Source organism: Leuresthes tenuis, unplaced genomic scaffold (genome assembly GCF_036924035.1).
Source record: "Leuresthes tenuis unplaced genomic scaffold, fLeuTen1.0.hap1 SCAF_17, whole genome shotgun sequence".
NCBI lineage: Eukaryota > Metazoa > Chordata > Actinopteri > Atheriniformes > Atherinopsidae > Leuresthes > Leuresthes tenuis.
Genome location: NW_027325371.1, coordinates 33,178,128 through 33,203,659, shown reverse-complemented (window position 1 = coordinate 33,203,659; position 25,532 = coordinate 33,178,128). Strand labels below are relative to the sequence as shown.

The following is a 25,532-nucleotide window of genomic DNA, read 5'->3' as shown; positions in this document are numbered from 1 at the left end:
AGGCAGCAAAATAGGAACTATACCAAGAGAGGTCAATACTTTTCAGGCCACTGTACTTAAATTTAGGTTTATACCTAAAGTTAGTTGTAAATGTATGCAGCTAGTGACTGTTTGAGAGTTTTTTTTCCATTCTCAAAACTTACAGTGTTCCTGTAATTAGCTGTACACTCCCACTGTTGAGACCATTCATTCTGTACTAATGTTGGTATGGGCAATGACAGTATCATAGCTTTTGTTGTTTGGAACTGCCCTCTGCTTACCTCCTTAAGATGATCCTTTAGGGGTTGTCCCTATCTGCTTAGGAGTTCATACAAGTTAGCTATCTCCGAGGCTATGTGCCTGAAAGACCTGAAAGGCATGCAGCCTCAGACAGAGGTATCTTTCAGGTGAGGGGTGAGAAGTAAAACTCACAGTCAAAAGCACACAACTTAGGCTTTCAGAGTGAAACTTAATTCAGCCTTTCAACCTAGCCTTTATGTAAATGGAAAATTAACTGTACTTATACAACACCTTTCTCATCTAGTTGACCTCTCAAAGCACTTTATTCCACAAGCACATCTAATCTTTACAGTGTTTCAGGTAACATGGTGCCCCCCCCCCTCTATCACACACTGATGGACACATCAGAGGCAACTTGGGGTTCAATGTTTTGCCCAAGTACACTTAAACATTTAGTCTACGGAAGCCAGGATATGAACCGCTGACCTTCTCATTGACACTGATGATTGCTCTTCTGGCTGCCTCTCAATTAGGCTTTGTTTGATTGCACTGATTTTAATTTGTTTCCCAAAGTCAGAAGACTCTCTTTGTTAACAGCTGTGTGCAAACTCACCTCTGCTGCTTTTAAAATGATCCCACATACAATACTTGTTGTGAGCTTAAGAATACTGCATATGGTATTTGAGTTCTAAGGATGTATAATAAAGCCTGCATTTCAACTATACATTCACAAAACTGAAAAAGGACCATTTTCAATTAAGAGTTTAATATATATAATTACACATGCAGAGTGTGAACAAGTGCAAAAATGAAGACAGAAATAGTTAGTTATTTGACAAGACATGAAGCTAAGCTCAAAAGTTTAAAATAGCATTCTCTCTATATTTATGTCAGTAGTTAATTCAGCCAAAGCAGGTATTGTGTATGCTTTTATTAAAGCAATGGAAGACAAAAGACAGAAAATGTTGTTTTTTATTGAACAGCTAAAAATTTTTTTGGAATATAGGGGTACTTTATGAGAAAAGCAGTTGTCTAAGCTCCCTGGTTCAAAAGAGCTGTATACATTTTACTTTAAACTCAGACATCATCAACAGACATTCACCTGTACATATTATTGCCTTGCTGAGTTTCTTTTTGTTTTTTTAATTGTACCCTTTGGCATCAGTACAGTGTATGGCATCTATCCAGCCATTGATTTTCTACACCTGCTTATTCCAATTCAGGGTCACAGGGGGTCTGGAGCCTATCCCAGCTGCCATTGGCTGAGTGGTGGGGTACACTCTGGACAGGTCACAAGTCTATCGCCGGGCCAACACGGAGATAAACAGCAATCCACACTTACACTCAATCCAAGAGTCAATCAGAAATGAACAAATCACATGCATGTTTTTGGACAGTGAGCAGAAGCAACATGTGAATATGTGTTAAATCAAAAACTTAAACTGAACAAAAACATCAAAGTATTAAATGTGGTTTGCTGAATATTAGATCTCTCCCTTCGAAGTCTCTGTTAGTGAATGATTTGATCTGTGATCATCATATTGATATATTTTGTCTTACAGAAACCTGGCTGCAGCAGGAGGATCATGTTAGCATTAATGAATCAACTCCCTCTGACTATTTAAATGTTCATGTTCCTAGAACCACAGGCAGAGGAGGAGGAGTGGCAGCTATCTTCAGATCAGGGTTACTAATCAGTCCTAGACCCAAGATTAGTTTTAGCTCTTTTGAATCTCTGATTCTCAGTTTTTCCCACCCAAAGTGGAAATCACAAAAACCTCTTGTGTTTGTTGTTGTGTATCGTCCACCTGGCCCTTATTCTGAGTTTCTGTCTGAATTCTCAGAGTTTTTATCCCAGTTAGTGCTGAGTACAGATAAAGTCATTGTAGTGGGTGACTTTAATATTCATGTAGATGTTGAAAATGACAGCCTAAATATTAACTTTAATTCTATATTAGACTCTATTGGATTTTCTCAAAGTGTTCACAGACCTACTCACTGCCTTAATCACACCCTTGAACTTGTGCTGACTTATGGCATTGAGAGTGAACAGTTAACAGTGTTCCCTCATAACTCTGTCTTGTCTGACCATTTTTTAATAACTTTTGAATTTACATTACTTGACTACACGGTTTCTGAGAAGAATTCTACATATAGAAGGTGTCTATCAGAGAATGCTGTAACCAGATTTAAAGAGTTAATTCCATCATTCTTTTCTTCACTGCCATGTGCAGATATGACAGAGGACAGCTATCAGAGGCTAAGAGGAGATCATTGGTAACTTTCACCAGTGCTGTTTCTGTGCTATGATGCACTCTGAATCCTGACAGAAACTCTTCAAACAGATTATTTCTATGTAAATGATCACAAAGTTGAACTGCAACTATTTTTCAAGAACTTTAGACAAAAAAGGGAGATTAGATATAGGTCGATAATTAGCCAACACTTCTGAATCAAGAGTAGGTTTTTTTAAGTAAAGGTTTGATTAAAGAATGCAGAATGCTGTAAACAGATTTAAAGAGTTGATTTCATCATCCTTTTCTTCACTGCCATGTGCTGATATGACAGAGGACGGCTACCTAAATTTTACTCCAGTAGAACTTGACTCTCTTGTTGACAGCACTATAGCTTCAATGCGTACAACACTGGACAATGTTGCACCTCTGAAAAGGAAGGTAATCAGTCAGAAGAGGTTGGCTCCTTGGTATAATTCACAGCTGCGTTAAAGCAGACGACAAGAAAGCTGGAGAGACAGTGGCGTTCCTCTAATTTAGAAGAGTCTCTATTAATCCGGAAAGATAGTTTAATAAAAGCTAGAACAGCTTATTATTCATTATTGATAGAAGAGAATAAGAATAATCCCAGGTTTCTTTTCAGCACTGTTGCCAGGCTGACAAAGAGCCCGAGCTCTGTTGAGCCATGTATTCCTTTAACTCTCAGCAGTGATGATTTCATGAGATTCTTCATCAATAAAATTGTTTCTATCAGAGAGAAGATTAATGGAATCCTTCCCACTATTATCACTGATGTATCATCAAGTGCAGCAGCTTTAGAAGTATCTTTCGAACCTCAATTGTATTTAGACAGCTTCTGTCCAGTTGATCTTTCTGAGCTAACAACAGCAATAGTCTCTTCTAAACCATCAACTTGTATGTTAGACCCAATCCCAACCAGACTGTTCAAGGAGGTTTTCCCCTTAATTGACACTTCCATATTGGATTTGATCAATCGGTCTTTGTTGACAGGATAAGTACCTCAGACTTTTAAGGTTGCTGTAATTAAACCTGTACTTAAAAAACCTACTCTTGATTCAGAAGTGTTGGCTAATTATCGACCTATATCCAATCTCCCTTTTTTGTCTAAAGTTCTTGAGATCATTTACATAATTAAAAAAATCTGTTTGAAGAGTTTCAGTCAGGATTCAGAGTGCATCATATCACAGAAACAGCACTGGTGAAAGTTTCCAATGATCTCCTCTTAGCCTCTGATAGCGGACTTGTTTCTGTGCTTGTCCTGTTGGATCTCAGTGCTGCATTTGATACGATCGATCACAGCATTCTGTTACAGAGACTTGAACATGTTATTGGGATTAAAGGAACTGCATTAGGCTGGTTTAAGTCATATTTATCTGATAGATTCCAGTTTGTTCTTGTAAATGAAGAATCTTCCTCACACACCAGAGTAAGTCATGGAGTTCCACAGGGTTCTGTGCTTGGACCGATTCTTTTTACTTTATACATGCTTCCTTTAGGTAACCTTATTAGACAGCATGGCACACATTTCTATTGCTATGCTGGTGATACTCAGCTGTACTTATCTACGAAACCAGATGAAACCAATAGGTTGGTCAGACTACAAGCATGTCTTAAAGACATAAAGACCTGGATGACTCTGAACTGTCTGCTTCTAAATTCAGACAAAACTGAAGTCATTATCTTTGGACCTGAGCGCTTCAGGGAGAAATTGTCTAATTATATAGTTACTCTAGATGGTATTTCCTTGGCTTCTAGTTCTACAGTGAGGAACCTTGGAGTTATTTTTGACCAGAATTGATCATTTGACTAGCAAATAAAACAGGTTTCTTGGACTGCCTTCTTTCACCTTCGTAATATTGCTAAAATCAGGAACATCCTGTCTCAGGGTGATGCAGAGAAACTAGTTCATGCATCTGTCACTTCAGGATTGGACTACTGTAATTCCTTATTATTGGGCTGTCCCACATATTCTCTGAAAAGCCTCCAGCTGATCCAAAATGCTGCAGCCAGAGTTCTGATGAGAACTAACAGGAGAGATCATGTTTCTCCAGTTTTAGCTTCTCTCCCTTGGCTCCCTGTTAAATTCAGAATAGAATTTAAGATTCTTCTCCTCATATATAAAGTTCTTAATGACCGAGCTCCATCATATCTTAAAGATCTCATTGTAAGATATTTTCCTAACAGAGCACTTTGCTCCTAAACTGCAGGTTTACTTGTTGTTCCCAGAGTTTCTAAAAGTAGAATGGGAGGCAGAGCCTTCAGTTATCAGGCCCCTCTCTTGTGGAATAAGCTGCCAGTAAATGTCCGGGAAGCAGACACCCTTTCCACTTTTAAGATTAGGCTTAAAACTTTCCTTTTCGATAAAGCTTATAGTTAGGGATGGCTCAGGTAATCCTGAAACATCCTATAGTTAAGCTGCTATAGGCTTAGACTGCTGGGGGACCTCATCTGTCACACCTTTCCTCACTTTGCTCTCTTTTTCCCCCTGTTTAATTTCTCAATTGATATTATGTACATGTGACATTATTGTGGTTATTAACTTGTGTTTCCCTGTTCCAACAGGTATCCTTTGAATGGTGTTATGGTGTTTTTTTCTCCCTCTTTTCTGTCTTCTCAAACCCCAGCTGGTCGAGGCGGATGGCCACCCTTCCTGGTTCTGGTTCTGCCAGATGTTTCTTCCTGTTAAAGGGAGTCGTTCCTTTCCACAGTCCCTCAGGCTCAAGACGGGAGATTGGACTGAAGACAAGTTTCGGTGCAATCTGTTGGTTTCCTTAGCTAGGATATTATTTTTGAATTGGCTCTATATGAATGAATTGGATTATTTCAAAATCAATTAATTGGATTTCATTGGATTATGATTACAATGAATTGAACTCCAATTGGCTTGAATTGGACTATATTATTTAAGTGCCTTGAGATGACATTTGTTGTAATTTGGCTCTATATAAATAAACTGAATTTCAGGGACCAACTTGCCCTTTTGTTAAAAAAATCCCAAAAAGCTAGTTTTGGCAGATTAGCATTAAATTTGGGTTGGGTAAGTGGCAGTTGAATTGAATTCTCTGAAGTAAATTTGTGTGTTTTTGCCATTGCGATCCTGGAATTCAGTGAGTCAGCTTGGAGACAGTGGAGTAATATCTACAACAAAAGATAAAAAATAATAATGAATCCTTAAAAGGCAAGCACTCAAAACCAAAAACATAAAAAGAGCAAAGACACCACATCTCTTGGGGATTTAATAATAATTTTAAGATTGATCTCAAGGCCTAAACCTAATTATGTGTGCAGCCCCTAATTAGCCAATGCTCATGTTTAATAACCCATTAAAGGCTAATTTTTTCTTAATGGCCATAGCAAGATGTCCGGTTGAGGTGGACAGCCACCTTGAGTCTGGTTCTGCCAGAGGTTTCTTCCTGTTAAAAGGGAATCGTTTCTCTCCACATTCGCATCATGCACGCTCAGGATGGGGGATTGGACTGAAGAGAAGTTTCGGTGCAATCTGTTGGTTTCCTTAGGTAGGATATTGTTTTTTGAATAGACTTTGTATGTATGAATTAGACAATTATTTTTTTTAGTTAATTACCATAGTTTCTGGACTATAAATCACACTTTTTGTTTGTAAAATTGTTAGGTTGGTCCTGCGACTTGACAATAGTCTTGACTATAGTTGCAACTATCAAAAAATATATAATTTAACATGTTTTTAAATGTTAATTCATACTGACTGACATGAACCAAGAAGTAACCATTGCTATCTACAGTCGCGAGAGGACACTCTGGACTTGTGACAACTATATGCTGCTCCACTTAAAAAATTAACTGAAACATTAACTTTAAGACAACTGAGAAAGTCTAAAACGTCAAAAAGAAAATCCTATTCTGCAGATTACAAACTACAGGTAGTAAAATATGCAGCTGAAAACGGTAATAAAGCAGCAGAAAGAAAGTTTACAGTGAGTGAGAAACTTGTGAGGGACTGGTGAAAAGCAGTTGTTAGCCTACAATGAAGAAAACAAAGAAAGCTAATTGTGGGCTGAAAGCAAGATCGCCAGAGCTGGAGGTGAGTTTCCATGAGTTCACTGAAAAGCAGGTGGTGGATTTTGTGAAATTCATTTCTAAATTATTGTGACTTATAGTCTGGTGCGACTTATGTGTTTTTTTCCTCTTCATGACGCATTTTTTGACTGATGCGACTTACAGTCCGGAAAATATGGTTTGAACTGGCTTGAATTGAAGTGCCTTGAGATGATATCTGTTGTGATTTGGTGCTATATAAATAAACTGAATTGAATTGAACTGATGGCTTTACCTTTGAGGAGTGGAGAGGGCCGACTGGCTTTAATCAGATTACTTTGAGAAAGAGCTTCAGTCATCCAGGAGAGGGCACTGCAGCAGTATTCCAGCTGGAAAAAAAAATGTATGGGGAGAACCTTGGGTTTCTCAAGAGCCTTGTGAACAGAATTACAGGAATAATCACTTGTGAGCAACCAATTGCCAAACATGAGTTGTCATGTAAGGCTAATCTTCCATTCCTCATAGTATCAAGTCACGTTATTTATTTTTAATATTAGGAACAGTTGTGTCTTTCTGCTAGTCTTTTAGCTCCATATAGTTCACTGCAGCTGCGACACACTACTAAGCTGTGTGTTTGACCCCCCCCCCCCCCCCCCCCCCCCCCCCCAACTACAACTAGTTGAATTTAGGCTATGATCAAGCCTTCATTTGTGATGCATTAAAAGAGGGGAAGTTCCCAAAAAATTCTAAATAAATATGGTTTTATATGCTGTGCATTTTTTTTATGAATAAATCATTAGCAGATCATTTTCAAGTATATGTCTAAGAACAAGTTTTTGTAATTTTGTCAAACAAATGATGATGACTGACAAATCATAACATAAAGATTATACTTTAACGTATTGCTGACCTGTGTCTCCAGCAGCTGCAACCTTCGGTCATGGTCACGAATCTCCACCATCTGCTTCAGAACATTGTCCACCCTTCAGAAACAAACACAATGTCTGAATTAAGCCCCTCTCAAAAGGAGGAAATTAATTTAATTTTACACTTCAGATTCATTTTCACAGTTTGCTTTCACTTTACCTAATTATTTTGATAAATTCATACATAAAAAAATAATGTGGTTACAGGTAGAAAAACATCATGGATTGCCATAACCCACTGAAACCCAAGACCCCAGCACACGTGTAAAAAGGTGCCTCAGGTCTTAAATGATTAATTAATAAATCCTCTTTAAATATCAGTCTACTGCATGTTAAACAATTATATTTTGTAACTTAAGAAAGATGAAAGTCATGCTGTGTTTCACCAAAATAAATAACTGAATTAATACAATTTTACACGTATTGTCACATTCACAGGAATCTTAGCATCGAGTATGATTTCAACTTCTGAGCCTAAAGTGCAACTGAGTTACGTCAATTCTGTTAAATCAGTGTTTCCTCATTAATAGGCAAATATATGCAATATGATGTTTCAACCTCTATTACATCATCTACTCTTTATAGTGTGGTATGGGTATGTGTCTAGATGTTAGAGAAATTAATGTAATATTAAAGTAACAAAACCCTATTCTCATGACAACCAGCATGAGAACATAATACACACCATGTATCGTGGCCACAAGATAATGGCAAGGCAAGGCAAGGCAGTTTTATTTGTATAGCGCATTTCATACACAAGTGCAACTCAATGTGCTTTAGATAGCAGGAAAATAAATTACAGAATAAAAGGATGAAAAAATGAAAAGATAAAAACGTGCAAAGACACGTAAAACAAAACAGGACAATAAAAGCTTCTGTAACAGCCGGAACCAGAAGTGGTGCAAGATAGAATTAATAAAATGCTTTGGTAAGGAAAAAAGGATAAGACAAGTAAAAAGGAGATATAGAATAGACACTCAAGAGTATCTGCAACTCTAACCACTGGCACCGATCATCACATTTCAAAGGCCTGACAAAACAAGAAAGTTTTGAGCCTTGATTTAAAAGTAGCAACATTTGGGGCACATCTCAGTGTTTCAGGGAGTTTGTTCCAGAAATAAGCAGCACAATGTCTGAATGATGCTTTACCATTTTCTGTCTTTGGACTATAAACCGTTAGCACTCCCTTTCCAGATGACCTAAGGTTTCTTGATGGTTGATAGCGAATAAGAAGATTTAGCAGGTATTTTTGGCCCAAACCATTTAGGGATTTGTAGACCAGCAAATTCATTTTAAATTCAATTCTCTCACACAGAGGGAGCCAGTGCAAAGATCTGAGAACTGGTGTGATGTGGTCGTATTTTTTGTTTTTTGTGAGTACCCGTGCAGATGCATTTTGAACACGCTGCAATTTTTGGATTGTTTTCTTTGGAAGGCCGGTATAAATCCCATTGCAGTAGTCTAGTCTACTCGAGAGAAAAGCATGGACAAGTTTTTACAGGTCTGAAGACCTCCAATCCTTGCTATATTTTTTAGGTGGTAAAATGCCGACTCGGTTTGTCAATTAATCTAGTTTTCAACCTGCAACCTCATTTTATCTTTTAACTGTGTTAGGGATATTTGATATGAGAACACAATATAAACAAACATTTATGACATGAAACCATTTAAGAAATGAAGACCAGGTGAGCATGGCATCTTACAATGCACCAGACACCTAACAAAACATGTCATAATGACATTGTTTCTCGTATGTTATTTTCAAATTACGTTATCATCATTATCATGTTAGTTACAGGCTGAGGCAAAGTTTACACCAATAAAAACATATGCAATAACTTTGTCTTGTAATTCAAAACAGACATATTAGCAATTCAGTCTCTATGTTCTGTCTTCTCAAACCCCAGCTGGTCGAGGCGGATGGCCACCCTTCCTGGTTCTGGTTCTGCCAGAGGTTTCTTCCTGGTTGTGGTTCTGCCAGAGGTTTCTTCCTGGTTCTGGTTCTGCCAGAGGTTTCTTCCTGGTTCTGGTTCTGCCAGAGGTTTCTTCCTGTTAAAGGGAGTCGTTCCTTTCCACAGTCCCTCAGGCTCAGGACGGGAGATTGGACTGAAGACAACTTTCGGTGCAATCTCTTGGTTTCCTTAGCTAGGATATTATTTTTTGAATTGGCTCTATATGAATGAATTGGATTATGATTACAATGAATTGAATTCCAATTGGCTTGAATTGGACTATATTACTTAAGTGCCTTGAGACGACAATTATATAATATAAATACAATTTAATTGAATTATGTTAAATGTAATTACATTGAAATTCATGGTCAGTTATACACTTCAAAAGTAATAGCACTTATGTACGTTCAAATGAAAATGCATCATTGTTTAGTTCTGAGGACTAACATATCAGAACAGAATGAAAAATCATCTAATCCTTACCTAGTATTAAAATTAGGTAAATACAGCCTCAGACAAAAAAAGAAGCAACTCATGACACGTTACAACATGTCACTTATTTAACAAAAACTAAGCTTAAAGCTTAAATTGCAGAAAAAAAATGATGTGCACTCTTACTGCTTCCAAAGGGATTAAGATGATAAGTAGCAGCCAGATGCTGCTAATCAAATACAGTTGATTAATTGTTCATTAGGAAATGTGTCTATAAATCCTCTATAGAAGTAATTTTTTTGTCAGGTTGCTGGTCTGGAACATTTAGGTGTCTGTTAAGACAATGCCAAGAAGGAAAGACATTAGCAATGACCTCAGAGAAGCAATAGTTCATGTCCATCAATCTGGTAAGTGTCAGGCCCAGTTCAAAACTATTTGGAGTCTGTCATTCTACATTGAACAGATATTATTCAAAAGTTGTAAACATCAAAACAGTTGCCAGTATGCCCTGGGGTGAATGTCCCAGCAAATTCACCTCAGAGCCAGAATATGTAATGCTTGGAGAAACTGCAAGAAATCCAAGAGCTATATCTCAGTCTATAAAGGAATCACATCACGGAAAGGTTGCCAGGTGCCAAGTGCTTTCTCTTTCAAAAGAACATGACAGTGCTGCTTAGGTTCACAAAGTTCCATCTGAATGTTTTTTGGACAGGCAAGACCAAAGTGGAGATATTTAGCCATAATTTCTTGTGCCACTTTTTGGCAAAAATATAACACAAACACCTCATATCAACTGTCAATCATGGGTGTGGAGATGAGGTGTTTAAAAATAAATAAATAAATAAAATCAATTTAAAGGACATGGGCACAGTTACAGGCAATGAGTCAACCATGAACTCCTTTGCATATTGTAGTTTTCTAGTGAAATGTGAGGCTATCTGTCTACCAGTTAAAACTTGGCCAAGACTGGGTCAAGTAACAGTATTCATAATCTGAAGCAACTTTGAAAAGAGTTGGACAAAATTCCATCATGATGATGTGAGAGACTGATAATTCCAAACAGAAAATAAATACTTAAAATGGTATCTGCTTTAAGGTGGTTCTACAAGCTACTGAATAGTAGTGGCAACTTACTTAATAGATGTACGTTTCAGTTGTGCTGTGTCACTCTCCCTCTTTCGCTTATTCTGAGCTGAGAGGATGTTTTCTTTCTGGATAGCTTCCCATGTATTTAGTTGGCTGGCCTTCCTGCCTCTGAGCTCCAGAGCTAAAGACAAAAAAATCAGTAAATGGACAAGCATGAATAGGACAATAGGACAAGCACATTAAGACCCATGTATAATGTACATAGGTATCTGTGGGGAACCTCTACTAGTTGGACACTTACATCCAAAACTAAACCTGTTGTAGGATGCCATTTCCCTAACAGGTAGGCCCAGACAAAAACTAGCTAAATTCCCTGTATTTCCTGTAACGTCTTACTTACCACATCCAGAATGTAACAGCTGCTTGACTTAATCTATTCACTACCAATGCAACAACCATTACCCACAATCTTAAAAAGTTGGGATGATATGGAAAATGCATATAAAAAATAGAAAATATTTAATGTTTTGTCAAGTCAACTTAATTTAATCTATTAATAGACATCAATTTGTGCATTACAGGAATCCAACACACATCCATAAAACATTTGGGACAATAAAGTCTTCACCTTTTTCTATTGTTGCCATTTTCTCTTTCCACACTTAAAAGACAATCTGATGTTCAAGATTCCAGGCAATGAAATATTACAGTATTATTTTGTTCTATTCTTTCTATGAACATGTGTTGAGGTTTTCGCACTGTTTGCCTAATAGTTCTGCATCCCTCTATTGGGAACAGGTCAGGACTGCTCTGGTACACTTGTCTTCATAATGTGTGCAGAATGTTGTTTTGAGTTGTCTTGTTAAAAATGCATTGATGTTAAGTTTCTTTAAATCTCAAAGTACTATTCTGTGAAAATGACAAAGAGTAAATTATTATTCCCTTGTAAATGTCACTCTGTATTGTAGTACTTGATAAAGGTTTTCCACATAAATGCCTTGCCTGTGTGGTCATATCAGCTACAAATGAATGATAGGTCTCAGGTCAGTGCTGTCTGAGGGATCACGGAAGGACTTCCTTTTTCAATTACCTTTTTCTACATTGTTCCAACATTTTCTAATTTGAGGTTGTAATTCAGTGTTTTAGAAAACTCCCTCTTTTCTTGCTAAATGCTTGTCTTTCTTTCTCTTAGATCACCTGCCTTCATGCTCTATATGCTAATGTCTCACCAAAGTGTTGACTTTTGACAGAGGGAATGTGGCGGATGCTTCTCTTGATAAAAAGGTGGAGATGTGAGATGATTATGAAGGGTGGTGCTAGGCAGGGCCTCGAGTGGTACTCCACAATCAGATTGTAACGCTGAAACTTCCAGTAGGTGTCGCTGTGCTCTTGTACTTTGGAGAAGGTGTAGCTGCAAATGACATATTATAACAAACCGTAAGTCTTCACTTATCTGAAAGTTGTTAAATTATGTAGATTGGAAAAGGAATGGAAACAAATAGCAATGTACCTGAACATAGCAATTAGGAGGTTGACCAATACTATGTTGGTAAACAGCAAGTAGATAACAAGGAGGATGGCAACCAGCCAGTTTGCATACATACTCATACAGGGTTCTGCTCCAGCTTCGATTTCTGTAGTGTTGTTTGTACAATTTATTTCGCTCAATTTATCGGCTAGAGAGAAGATCAAAAGAACATGTGAGTAATGTGATCTTAAAGAGTAACATTCACTCTAAGAACAGAGAGCATCAATAGCGGTTAAGAAACTAATTCAATCTCTGTTTTCAAAACACAGGCTTCATTAAGGTGTACTCTATGAACAGTATGTTTACTGTTCTTTACAGTATCCACTAGGTGTGTGAGCTCTTGTAGCAAATACACTTTCTCATCTTAATGCATGTCCTGACATTCTACCACTGTCAAAAAGCTTACTGAAGTCTCTTCAGTAAAATGTAAAGGTATCTGTGTAATTCTTTCTTGAGTTCTTGAGTTGAGTTTAATGAAATAAAGGGATAGCTGGGATTAGATGGTTGAACGATTGTCTGCCAATAGTGAAGGTAGTATTTTTTTAACGTTTTAACGTTTAATGTAACTTGAAAGCTATATGGTAAAGCACTTTGAGTGGTCAACTAGAATAGAATAGCACTATATAAACCATTTAAACCAGTCCATTTACCAAACGTTTGACAAGCTAATTTTTCCTTTTTTTAAATAGATAAAAAAACAAGTACTCACTATCCAACTCATTCAGCGGTATTTGTCCAAAAATGTGAAGGTATGGTCTATAGAACACTCGCCGGAATATCCAGTTAGGGCGGGGATCATATGAGTAGAGGAGTGCCTGATTAGTCACTCCATAGGCCATGAGCCACACAGCCAGGAAAAAAAGGAAGAAGAAAACATCTTTCATCTGAAGAAAACAAAGAGTCATCAGTGATGAATGATGCTGGAGGATAAGCCCTGTGGTGAGGTATGTACACACAAAACAGAGCCAGGAAAATGCAAATAAAACTCTCTCGCAAAAATTTGGTTCTATAAAAACAAACTTCAGTGTGTATGGAAACTTCTCTACTGTATGCCTACTAATTTATTGAATACATGTGAAATTAGTGATTTGTGGAGATGAGTTGTGTCGGATAACAGAAAATATAACTATAAATATTTTTACTTATAGTGATGACTCAAACAGACATAGGTTCCCTTCTTATCACATATCCATATAATCATAAACATTCAAAGCATGAGTGTTATTTGTGCTTGTTAATAAGGACTACTACTCCAAAAGCACTTTTCAAATATAAAAGATAGAGGACAAGCCAAATTCAAAACTATGCCCAATGTTTCATGAATGCTGTCTTACCACCATATTTGTCACCCCTGAGAAGCATAGGAGAGGAATGGACTTTACAGTATGCCAGTAAAATCACAGCTATTTAAATGGTAGGATGCTACTTGTTTTATCTAAATATCTGCCTATAATTTCTAATACAAGTAATTACCGGTATACTACATAATCTACTTAAGTGGTAGTATACCACAACAGTAACTGTTGCACAATGATGATTCCGCAGTCACCAAATATACACTATATTTCCAAATGTATTAGTGTGTCTATGGGAATTTTTGACCATTCTTCCAGAAGCGCATTTGTGAAGTCAGACACTGATGTTAGACGAGAAGGCCGAGCTCGCAGTCTCCGCTCTAATTCATCCCAAAGGTGTTCTATCGGGGGGAGGTCAGGAGTCTGTACAGGCCAGTCAAGTTCTTCGACACCAAACACGCTCATCCACGTCTTTATGGACCTTGCTTTGTGCACAGTCATGTTGGAACAGGAATGGACTATTCCCAAACCGTTTTCACAAAGTTAGGAGCATGAAATTGTCCAAAATCAGAGTTATTTTCAGTGGAACTAAAGGGACAAGCCCAGCTCCTGAAAAACCACACCATATTCCTGTCACAGTTTATGTTTTGATTATTGTTATGTTTCAGGTCATGTTTTTCCCCTGTCACGTTAGGTTCACTCATGTCACCTGTTTTCCGTTTCACAGCTGCACATCATCACCAATCATTTCCCCACAGCATTTAGTTTCCAGGTTCAGTCCCAGTCATTGCAGAATCCTCACTCTCTCATGCCACAGTTTGTCTTGTTAAGTCTGGTTTTGCCTCACAGATATAGTTTTTCACAGTGCCATAGCCACAGTTATACAGTTATTGTTTTGCTACCGTTAAGTCTTTTTGATTATCCGGCTCAGCCGCGTCCTCTGTTTGTGCCTTTGTGCTTTTTGGGATAAACCTTTTTGATTTTTAAGAAGTACTGCATCTGGGTCCTACCTCCTCCACCGTTCCTGACAATTCCCCACCTGGCCTACCACTTCATGGCTGAGTTGCTGTCATTCCCAATCGCTTCCACTTTGTTATAATACCACTGACAGCTGACAATGGAATATTTAGTGGCGAGTAAATCATATCACAGTACCCCACTGGAATTCACTGAACTCCTGAGAACGACCCATTCTTTCACAAATGTTTGTAGAAACAGTCTGCATCCCTAGGTGATTAAAGGTATACATCTGTGGCCATGGAAGTGATTGGAACACCTGAATGTAATCATTTGGATGGGCAAGTGAATACTTTTTGCAATATGTTTGTTTGTCTTATTACTTGCTAAAAGTAGCTGTCATGAAGTGAGAAACTGCTACCTCAATGTTTTGGACACTGGCTCTTTACTAATTATCATCGAGTCACTCTCTGGCATGTAAACTTTGTTTCACATCAACATATTCATATAGAATAGAAATAGAATAGAAAAATACTTTATTCATCCCCCAGTGGGGGAAATTCAAATTTGTCAAGTAGCTCAAAATTTTTTAAATATTTTAAATGATTGTGTATTAGGACAACAATAATCATAATAATAATAATAATGAATGACTAAATAAATAAATTTGAGAAGAACATGTCAGCAGTCACTGTTAAAAAAAGCCTTGTGGCTGTGGGGATAAAGCACCTCCTTTCAGTCCTGCAGTGCAGTGAGATGAGCCTCTCACTGCAGCTGCTCCTCTGTCCTGCCAGGATGCTGTGGAGAGGATGTTTTTTGTTCTCCAAAACAGAATATAATTTCCTCCTCATCCGTTGCTCCACCACAGCACTCAGAGGGTCTAGCCTTCTGCATACTACAGAACTGGCCTTTTTCACCACTTTGTCCAGACGCCTACAGTTTTTGTCTGTAGTGCAACTCCCCCAGCAGACAGCATAGAACAGTGCACTCTCAATGACAGTGTGATAAAACATGCACATCATATCATTGCCTCCTGTACACTGCTTCTATGTTGGCAGACAACTCCAGTTTATTACCCAGTACCACCACCAGGTATTTGCAGGTCTGAACAGTCTCTGTCTCCCCTCCATCAATGCAGACTGACTGGCATGGAGTTTTAGATCTCCTGAAGTCCACCACCAGCACTTTAGTCTTGGTAGTGTTCAGGAGCAAACAGTTCTTTTTGGTCCCGCCATTGAAGGATTCCACAAGGTCCCTGTACTCCTTCTCCTGTCCACCGCGCACACATGCCACAGTGTGGCAGGACTCCGAGTCTTACCTGAAGTCCGATGTGTACAGGGTGAAAAGAAAAGGAGCCAAAACTGTACCCTGCAGAGCCCCAGTAATGCATTCCAGTGTTCCAGAAACACATCTCCCCATCCTGACATACTGTGGTCTGTAAGTCAGATAGTCTATAATCCACAATGGGCCACACCCATACCTAGAAGCTTGTCTTTCAGTATGGGAGGCCGTATGGTGTTGAAGGCACTGGAGAAGTCAAAGAACATGTTTCTCACATATGAACCAGGCACACGTTGACCATACACATATGCAGCAAGAAGCCTGCTTTGAAGCTGATATAATCTCTTCCAATACATTTGTACAAGCCTTAGGTTTCAAGCCCCTTTTTCGCTGCACATTGAAGTATTAAGGCAGTGAAGATACACCTGCATTTTGCAAGTACTTTCAAGAAGTTCTAAAATGATGTTAACCGAAAAGCTGATATAAATGGTGTTTTTGTTTCACATTGCATTTTCTTGAATTTATGTGCTGCCAATTGGCTTTGTGCCATTACCATTTTGCCAACAATGATGATCTTGGGCCCAAGCTGTTTGTGGATGGCGAAGATATGGATTAGACGAAGAGTGAAGACCATAAAATCTATGGCCATAACAGCTCGGCCAAAATTGTATGACCATGGATACATTCTGGAAGAAAAAAAAACATCCTGTCAATGGCCACACTTCCCCCGTGGCATACATCTACAATTAAACTACATGATATACGTACAGACAAGACAGACAAAAATATATGATTAAGGATAAGTATATTCTGACTGGCTTTAAAGCCCATTTGCAAAGATACTTGGAATCTTGTACCAGTGCCTTAGTACCAATTGTGTAAGAAGAACAATCACCTGCAGCAAAGAGCCAATATGAAGAGTGTAATGGCTGTGAGGTCACACTTGTTCCATACATCCTGAATGTAGTTCCTCATTCTCTGAAGCACAAATAAACTTCCCATAAAGAAGGTCTGTTGGTGCAAAAGAGAAGAGGAAAGGCTGTAGTAGTTGGCAAAAATAAAAAAATAAAAACAAAAAAACCCCCACATCTTCGAACCGTTTGTTCAACACTCACAATCAGTTACATCATTAAAAACATTAACATGTAAAGCCAAACACAACCTTTTTACAATTACAGCTGTCAACCAAACTATAGTGATAGGTATGTATGTATGTATGTATGTATACATATACAGTTAGGTTCATAAATATTTGGACAAACAACTTTTTTTCTGATTTTGATTCTGTACATTACCACAATGACTTTTAAATTAAACAACTCATGCAGTTGAAGTGCAGACTTTCAGCTTTAATTCAGTGGACTGAACAAAAAGATTGCATGAAAATGAAAGGAACTAAAGCATTTAAACATAATCCCTTCATTTCAGGGGCTCAAAAGTAATTGAACAAATTAAATAACTGAAAATAAAATATTAATTTCTAATACTTGGTTGGGCCTTTCCATTCAAAGTTTAGTCTTCAACAAGTGACATGCATGCTAAAATTGGGTTAAGATCAGGTGACTGACTTGACCATTCAAGAATATTCCACTTCTTTGCTTTAATAAACTTCTGAGTTGCTTTGGGTCATTATCTATCTGTATTATGAAACGCAGTCCAATCAATTTGACTGCATTTAGCTGGATTTGAGCAGACAGTAGGTCTCTGAACACCACAAAATTAATTTGGCTGCTTCTGTCCTGTGTCACATCATCAATAAACACTAGTGTCCCAGTGCCACTGGCAGTCATGCATGTCCAAGCCATCACACTTCCTTTGCTGTGTTTTACAGATGATGTGGTATGCTTTGGATCATAAGCTGTTCCACACCTTCTCCAAACTTTTTTCTTGCCATCATTCTGGTAGAGGTTGATCTTGGTTTCATCTGTCCAAAGAATGTTTTTCCAGAACTGTGCTGGCTTTTTTAGCAAAGTCAAGCTAGCCTTTCTATTCTTGAGGCTTATGAGTGGCTTGTACCATGCAGTGAACACTCTGTATTTACTTTCATGCAGTCTTCTTTTTATGGTAGACTTGGATATCGATACGCCTACCTCCCAAAGAGTGTTGTTCACTTGGTTGGCTTTTGTGAAGTCTTCACCATGGAAGATCATCCTGTTATCATCCACCACTGTTGTTTTCCGTAGATGTCCAGGTCTGTTTGCGTTGCTGAGTTCACCAGCGCTTTCTTTCTTTCTTAGGATGTACTAAACTGTAGATTTTGCCACTCCTAATATTGTAGCAATTTCCTGGATGCGTTTTCGCAACTTAAGCCTTAAGGATGGCTTGTTTCACCTGCATGGAGAGCTCCTTTGACCACATGTTGTCTGTTCACAGCAAAATCTTCCAAATGCAAGCACCAAACCTCAAATAAACTCAAGGCCTTTTATGTGCTTAATGAATAATGAAATAATGAAGGAATTGCCCACACCAGCCCATGAAATAGCCTTTGAGTCAATTGTCCAATTACGTTTGGTCCCTTTAAAAAAGGGTGGCACATGTTAAAGAGCTGAAACTCTTAAACCCTTCATCCAATTTGAATGTGGATACCCTCAAATGAAAGCTGAGAGTCTATGTCCATTATATAACTATAATGGGTATATGTTTCACTAAACAGGTAAAATATAAAACTTGTGTCAGTGTCCAAATATATATGGATGTGTACATACATACATACATACATACATATATATATATACACCTTGATCAGAGCATTGTAATAATATATTTGGAGGGTACAGACAAACAGAACAGTTCTATAAACAGTTCTCAGCTTCTATAACTGATATGTATTGATTGCATGATTTTCAACTAAATATAGGGTTTAAATGATTTTCATTATTTATTTTGCTACATATAATCTAGCTTCTCCATGTTTTGAGAAACAGTTATATTAAATTAATATGCACATACTGTATCAATGTACATGTTAGTGTAAAAAACAACTGACCTGTCGAATCTCTTCACAGACTAAGGTGAAAACCCAAAAGTAAAGCACAAACTCTAGAGGGGTGGGACCGTCAGGGGGTGGAGGTTTGTAGTCCACCAGCAGAACATAGGCAAACAGACATAGGAAGAGGAAGTACATCAGCACATTGCCCAGGAATGAGGTCACAGGAGCATACCAGAACTGTCGCCACCTTGAGACAATAAATGGTCGCTTTGAGTTGGTTGGTAAAGATCCTGGATTAAAAAGAAGCAAAATAGTCAGAGTAGGAATGAGTCAAATATGTTAGCAACCTGTAACACAAATTACAGTGTATAGAAAGGATGAGTTAACCACTGTGTGTAACATTGATGGATGCAAATATATTGGCCTGTGCTGTTGATTGATGGTGCTGGTCTTTTCTATAGTTCATATAGTCAGTCATATCAATGAGGGGTGATGCTGTTGCAACTCAACTGATCTCGACAGGTGTTCAAAATGTCTCAGTCTTCAGCGTCATTCTTCACATAAAAAGGTGTCACAAAGGCTTCATAAAAAAACTTTTCACACTGAACGGCCTCAGAAAAAGAAATGTCAGACTCAACGGCTTCAGCTCAAAAGTTCTCATATAAAACGGCTTCAGCTCAAAAGTTCTCATATAAAACGGCTTCAGCTCAAATGTTGTCATTTAAAACGGTTTCAGCTCAAATGTTGTCATTTAAAACAGCTTCAGCTCAAACGTTGTCATTTAAAACGGTTTCAGCTCAAAAGTTCTCATATGAAACGGCATAGCCGTTTGAGCTGAAGCCGTTTTATATGACAACGTTTGAGCTGAAGCTGTTTTAAATGACAACGCTTGAGCTGAAGCCGTTTTATATGACGTTTGAGCTGAAGCCGTTTTATATGACAACGCTTGAGCTGAAGCCGTTTTATATGACAACGTTTGAGCTGAAGCCGTTTTATATGACAACGTTTGAGCTGAAGCCGTTTTATATGACAACGCTTGAGCTGAAGCCGTTTTATATGACAACGTTTGAGCTGAAGCCGTTTTATATGACGTTTGAGCTGAAGCCGTTTTATATGACAACGCTTGAGCTGAAGCCGTTTTATATGACAACGCTTGAGCTGAAGCCGTTTTAAATGACAACGTTTGAGCTGAAGCCGTTTTATATGACAACGTTTGAGCTGAAGCCGTTTTATATGACGTTTGAGCTGAAGCCGTTTTATATGACAACGTTTGAGCTGAAGCCGTTTTATATGACGTTTGAGCTGAAGCCGTTTTATATGACAACATTTGAGCTGAAGCCGTTTTATATGACGTTTGAGCTGAAGCCGTTTTATATGACAACGTTTGAGCTGAAGCCGTTTTATATGACGTTTGAGCTGAAGCCGTTTTATATGACAACGCTTGAGCTGAAGCCGTTTTATATGACAACGCTTGAGCTGAAGCCGTTTTATATGACAACGTTTGAGCTGAAGCCGTTTTATATGACGTTTGAGCTGAAGCCGTTTTATATGACAACGCTTGAGCTGAAGCCGTTTTATATGACAACGCTTGAGCTGAAGCCGTTTTATATGACAACGCTTGAGCTGAAGCCGTTTTAAATGACAATGCTTGAGCTGAAGCCGTTTTATATGACAACGTTTGAGCTGAAGCCGTTTTATATGACAACGTTTGAGCTGAAGCCGTTTTATATGACAACGTTTGAGCTAAAGCCGTTTTATATGACGTTTGAGCTGAAGCCGTTTTATATGACAACGTTTGAGCTGAAGCCGTTTTAAATGACAACGCTTGAGCTGAAGCCGTTTTATATGACAACGTTTGAGCTGAAGCCGTTTTATATGACGTTTGAGCTGAAGCCGTTTTATATGACAACGTTTGAGCTGAAGCCGTTTTATATGACGTTTGAGCTGAAGCCGTTTTATATGACAACGTTTGAGCTGAAGCCGTTTTATATGACAACGCTTGAGCTGAAGCCGTTTTATATGACAACGCTTGAGCTGAAGCCGTTTTATATGACAACGTTTGAGCTGAAGCCGTTTTAAATGACAACTTTTGAGCTGAAGCCGTTTTATATGACAACGTTTGAGCTGAAGCCGTTTTATATGACAACGTTTGAGCTGAAGCCGTTTTATATGACAACGCTTGAGCTGAAGCCGTTTTAAATGACAACGTTTGAGCTGAAGCCGTTTTATATGACGTTTGAGCTGAAGCCGTTTTAAATGACAACGCTTGAGCTGAAGCCGTTTTATATGACAACGCTTGAGCTGAAGCCGTTTTATATGACAACGCTTGAGCTGAAGCCGTTTTATATGACAACGTTTGAGCTGAAGCCGTTTTATATGACGTTTGAGCTGAAGCCGTTTTAAATGACAACGCTTGAGCTGAAGCCGTTTTATATGACAACGCTTGAGCTGAAGCCGTTTTATATGACAACGCTTGAGCTGAAGCCGTTTTATATGACAACGTTTGAGCTGAAGCCGTTTTATATGACAACGTTTGAGCTGAAGCCGTTTTATATGACGTTTGAGCTGAAGCCGTTTTATATGACAACGTTTGAGCTGAAGCCGTTTTATATGACGTTTGAGCTGAAGCCGTTTTATATGACAACGTTTGAGCTGAAGTCGTTTTATATGACAACGCTTGAGCTGAAGCCGTTTTATATGACAACGCTTGAGCTGAAGCCGTTTTATATGACAACGTTTGAGCTGAAGCCGTTTTATATGACAACGTTTGAGCTGAAGCCGTTTTATATGACGTTTGAGCTGAAGCCGTTTTAAATGACAACGCTTGAGCTGAAGCCGTTTTATATGACAACGTTTGAGCTGAAGCCGTTTTATATGACGTTTGAGCTGAAGCCGTTTTATATGACAACGTTTGAGCTGAAGCCGTTTTATATGACAACGTTTGAGCTGAAGCCGTTTTATATGACGTTTGAGCTGAAGCCGTTTTATATGACAACGTTTGAGCTGAAGCCGTTTTATATGACGTTTGAGCTGAAGCCGTTTTATATGACGTTTGAGCTGAAGCCGTTTTATATGACGTTTGAGCTGAAGCCGTTTTATATGACAACGCTTGAGCTGAAGCCGTTTTATATGACAACGTTTGAGCTGAAGCCGTTTTATATGACGTTTGAGCTGAAGCCGTTTTATATGACGTTTGAGCTGAAGCCGTTTTATATGACAACGTTTGAGCTGAAGCCGTTTTAAATGACAACGCTTGAGCTGAAGCCGTTTTATATGACAACGCTTGAGCTGAAGCCGTTTTATATGACAACGTTTGAGCTGAAGCCATTTTATATGACGTTTGAGCTGAAGCCGTTTTAAATGACAACGCTTGAGCTGAAGCCGTTTTAAATGACAACGTTTGAGCTGAAGCCATTTTAAATGACAACTTTTGAGCTGAAGCCGTTTTAAATGACAACGCTTTAGCTGAAGCCGTTTTAAATGACAACTTTTGAGCTGAAGCCGTTTTAAATGACAACGTTTGAGCTGAAGCCGTTTTAAATGACAACGTTTGAGCTGAAGCCGTTTTAAATGACAACTTTTGAGCTGAAGCCGTTTTAAATGACAACGTTTGAGCTGAAGCCGTTTTAAATGACAACTTTTGAGCTGAAGCCGTTTTATATGACAACGTTTGAGCTGAAGCCGTTTTAAATGACAACGTTTGAGCTGAAGCCGTTTTATATGACAACGCTTGAGCTGAAGCCGTTTTATATGACAACGTTTGAGCTGAAGCCGTTTTATATGACAACGTTTGAGCTGAAGCCGTTTTATATGACAACGCTTGAGCTGAAGCCGTTTTATATGACAACGTTTGAGCTGAAGCCGTTTTATATGACAACGTTTGAGCTGAAGCCGTTTTATATGACAACGTTTGAGCTAAAGCCGTTTTATATGACGTTTGAGCTGAAGCCGTTTTATATGACAACGTTTGAGCTGAAGCCGTTTTAAATGACAACGCTTGAGCTGAAGCCGTTTTATATGACAACGTTTGAGCTGAAGCCGTTTTATATGACGTTTGAGCTGAAGCCGTTTTATATGACAACGTTTGAGCTGAAGCCGTTTTATATGACGTTTGAGCTGAAGCCGTTTTATATGACAACGTTTGAGCTGAAGCCGTTTTATATGACAACGCTTGAGCTGAAGCCGTTTTATATGACAACGCTTGAGCTGAAGCCGTTTTATATGACAACGTTTGAGCTGAAGCCGTTTTATATGACAACGTTTGAGCTGAAGCCGTTTTATATGACGTTTGAGCTGAAGCCGTTTTAAATGACAACGCTTGAGCTGAAGCCGTTTTATATGACAACGCTTGAGCTGAAGCCGTTTTATATGACAACGCTTGAGCTGAAGCCGTTTTATATGACAACGTTTGAGCTGAAGCCGTTTTATATGACAACGTTTGAGCTGAAGCCGTTTTATATGACGTTTGAGCTGAAGCCGTTTTATATGACAACGTTTGAGCTGAAGCCGTTTTATATGACGTTTGAGCTGAAGCCGTTTTATATGACAACGTTTGAGCTGAAGCCGTTTTATATGACAACGCTTGAGCTGAAGCCGTTTTATATGACAACGCTTGAGCTGAAGCCGTTTTATATGACAACGTTTGAGCTGAAGCCGTTTTATATGACAACGTTTGAGCTGAAGCCGTTTTATATGACGTTTGAGCTGAAGCCGTTTTAAATGACAACGCTTGAGCTGAAGCCGTTTTATATGACAACGTTTGAGCTGAAGCCGTTTTATATGACGTTTGAGCTGAAGCCGTTATATATGACAACGTTTGAGCTGAAGCCGTTTTATATGACAACGTTTGAGCTGAAGCCGTTTTATATGACGTTTGAGCTGAAGCCGTTTTATATGACAACGTTTGAGCTGAAGCCGTTTTATATGACGTTTGAGCTGAAGCCGTTTTATATGACGTTTGAGCTGAAGCCGTTTTATATGACGTTTGAGCTGAAGCCGTTTTATATGACAACGCTTGAGCTGAAGCCGTTTTATATGACAACGTTTGAGCTGAAGCCGTTTTATATGACGTTTGAGCTGAAGCCGTTTTATATGACGTTTGAGCTGAAGCCGTTTTATATGACAACGTTTGAGCTGAAGCCGTTTTAAATGACAACGCTTGAGCTGAAGCCGTTTTATATGACAACGCTTGAGCTGAAGCCGTTTTATATGACAACGTTTGAGCTGAAGCCATTTTATATGACGTTTGAGCTGAAGCCGTTTTAAATGACAACGCTTGAGCTGAAGCCGTTTTAAATGACAACGTTTGAGCTGAAGCCATTTTAAATGACAACTTTTGAGCTGAAGCCGTTTTAAATGACAACGCTTTAGCTGAAGCCGTTTTAAATGACAACTTTTGAGCTGAAGCCGTTTTAAATGACAACGTTTGAGCTGAAGCCGTTTTAAATGACAACGTTTGAGCTGAAGCCGTTTTAAATGACAACTTTTGAGCTGAAGCCGTTTTAAATGACAACGTTTGAGCTGAAGCCGTTTTAAATGACAACTTTTGAGCTGAAGCCGTTTTATATGACAACGTTTGAGCTGAAGCCGTTTTAAATGACAACGTTTGAGCTGAAGCCGTTTTATATGACAACGCTTGAGCTGAAGCCGTTTTATATGACAACGTTTGAGCTGAAGCCGTTTTATATGACAACGTTTGAGCTGAAGCCGTTTTAAATGACAACGTTTGAGCTGAAGCCGTTTTAAATGAAACGTTTGAGCTGAAGCCGTTTTAAATGACAACTTTTGAGCTGAAGCCGTTTTAAATGACAACTTTTGAGCTGAAGCCGTTTTATATGACAACGTTTGAGCTGAAGCCGTTTTATATGACAACATTTGAGCTGAAGCCATTTTATATGACAACGCTTGAGCTGAAGCCGTTTTAAATGACAACGCTTGAGCTGAAGCCGTTTTAAATGACAACGCTTGAGCTGAAGCCGTTTTAAATGACAACGTTTGAGCTGAAGCCGTTTTACATGACAACGTTTGAGCTGAAGCCGTTTTATATGACGTTTGAGCTGAAGCCGTTTTATATGACAACGTTTGAGCTGAAGCCGTTTTATATGACGTTTGAGCTGAAGCCGTTTTATATGACGCTTGAGCTGAAGCCGTTTTATATGACGTTTGAGCTGAAGCCGTTTTATATGACGCTTGAGCTGAAGCCGTTTTATATGACAACGTTTGAGCTGAAGCCGTTTTATATGACGCTTGAGCTGAAGTCGTTTTATATGACAACGTTTGAGCTGAAGCCGTTTTATATGACAACGCTTAAGCTGAAGCCGTTTTATATGACAACGCTTGAGCTGAAGCCGTTTTATATGACGTTTGAGCTGAAGCCGTTTTATATGACAACGTTTGAGCTGAAGCCGTTTTATATGACGCTTGAGCTGAAGTCGTTTTATATGACAACGTTTGAGCTGAAGCCGTTTTATATGACAACGCTTAAGCTGAAGCCGTTTTAAATGACAACGCTTGAGCTGAAGCCGTTTTATATGACGTTTGAGCTGAAGCCGTTTTATATGACAACGTTTGAGCTGAAGCCGTTTTATATGACAACGTTTGAGCTGAAGCCGTTTTATATGACGTTTGAGCTGAAGCCGTTCTAAATGACAACTTT

The 25,532-nt window shown here is 38.6% G+C and overlaps 1 protein-coding gene across 1 annotated transcript in view; it reads right to left on the bottom strand.

Moving 5' to 3' along the window:
• Positions 1 to 5,507: 5,507 nt before the first annotated feature.
• trpm4a (transient receptor potential cation channel, subfamily M, member 4a) overlaps positions 5,508 to 25,532 on the bottom strand; it is a 69,017-nt gene continuing 48,992 nt past the window's right edge. Inside the window, exons 19-28 of the mRNA XM_072368307.1 lie at positions 18,935 to 19,167; positions 16,844 to 16,959; positions 16,502 to 16,634; positions 13,125 to 13,299; positions 12,398 to 12,563; positions 12,117 to 12,298; positions 10,936 to 11,068; positions 7,399 to 7,471; positions 6,784 to 6,877; positions 5,508 to 5,612 (exon numbers count right to left, since the gene is read on the bottom strand). Of these exons, the coding sequence (XP_072224408.1) occupies positions 5,587 to 5,612; positions 6,784 to 6,877; positions 7,399 to 7,471; positions 10,936 to 11,068; positions 12,117 to 12,298; positions 12,398 to 12,563; positions 13,125 to 13,299; positions 16,502 to 16,634; positions 16,844 to 16,959; positions 18,935 to 19,167 (1,331 nt within the window). The 3' untranslated portion in view covers positions 5,508 to 5,586. The remainder of the gene's footprint in view (positions 5,613 to 6,783; positions 6,878 to 7,398; positions 7,472 to 10,935; positions 11,069 to 12,116; positions 12,299 to 12,397; positions 12,564 to 13,124; positions 13,300 to 16,501; positions 16,635 to 16,843; positions 16,960 to 18,934; positions 19,168 to 25,532) is intronic.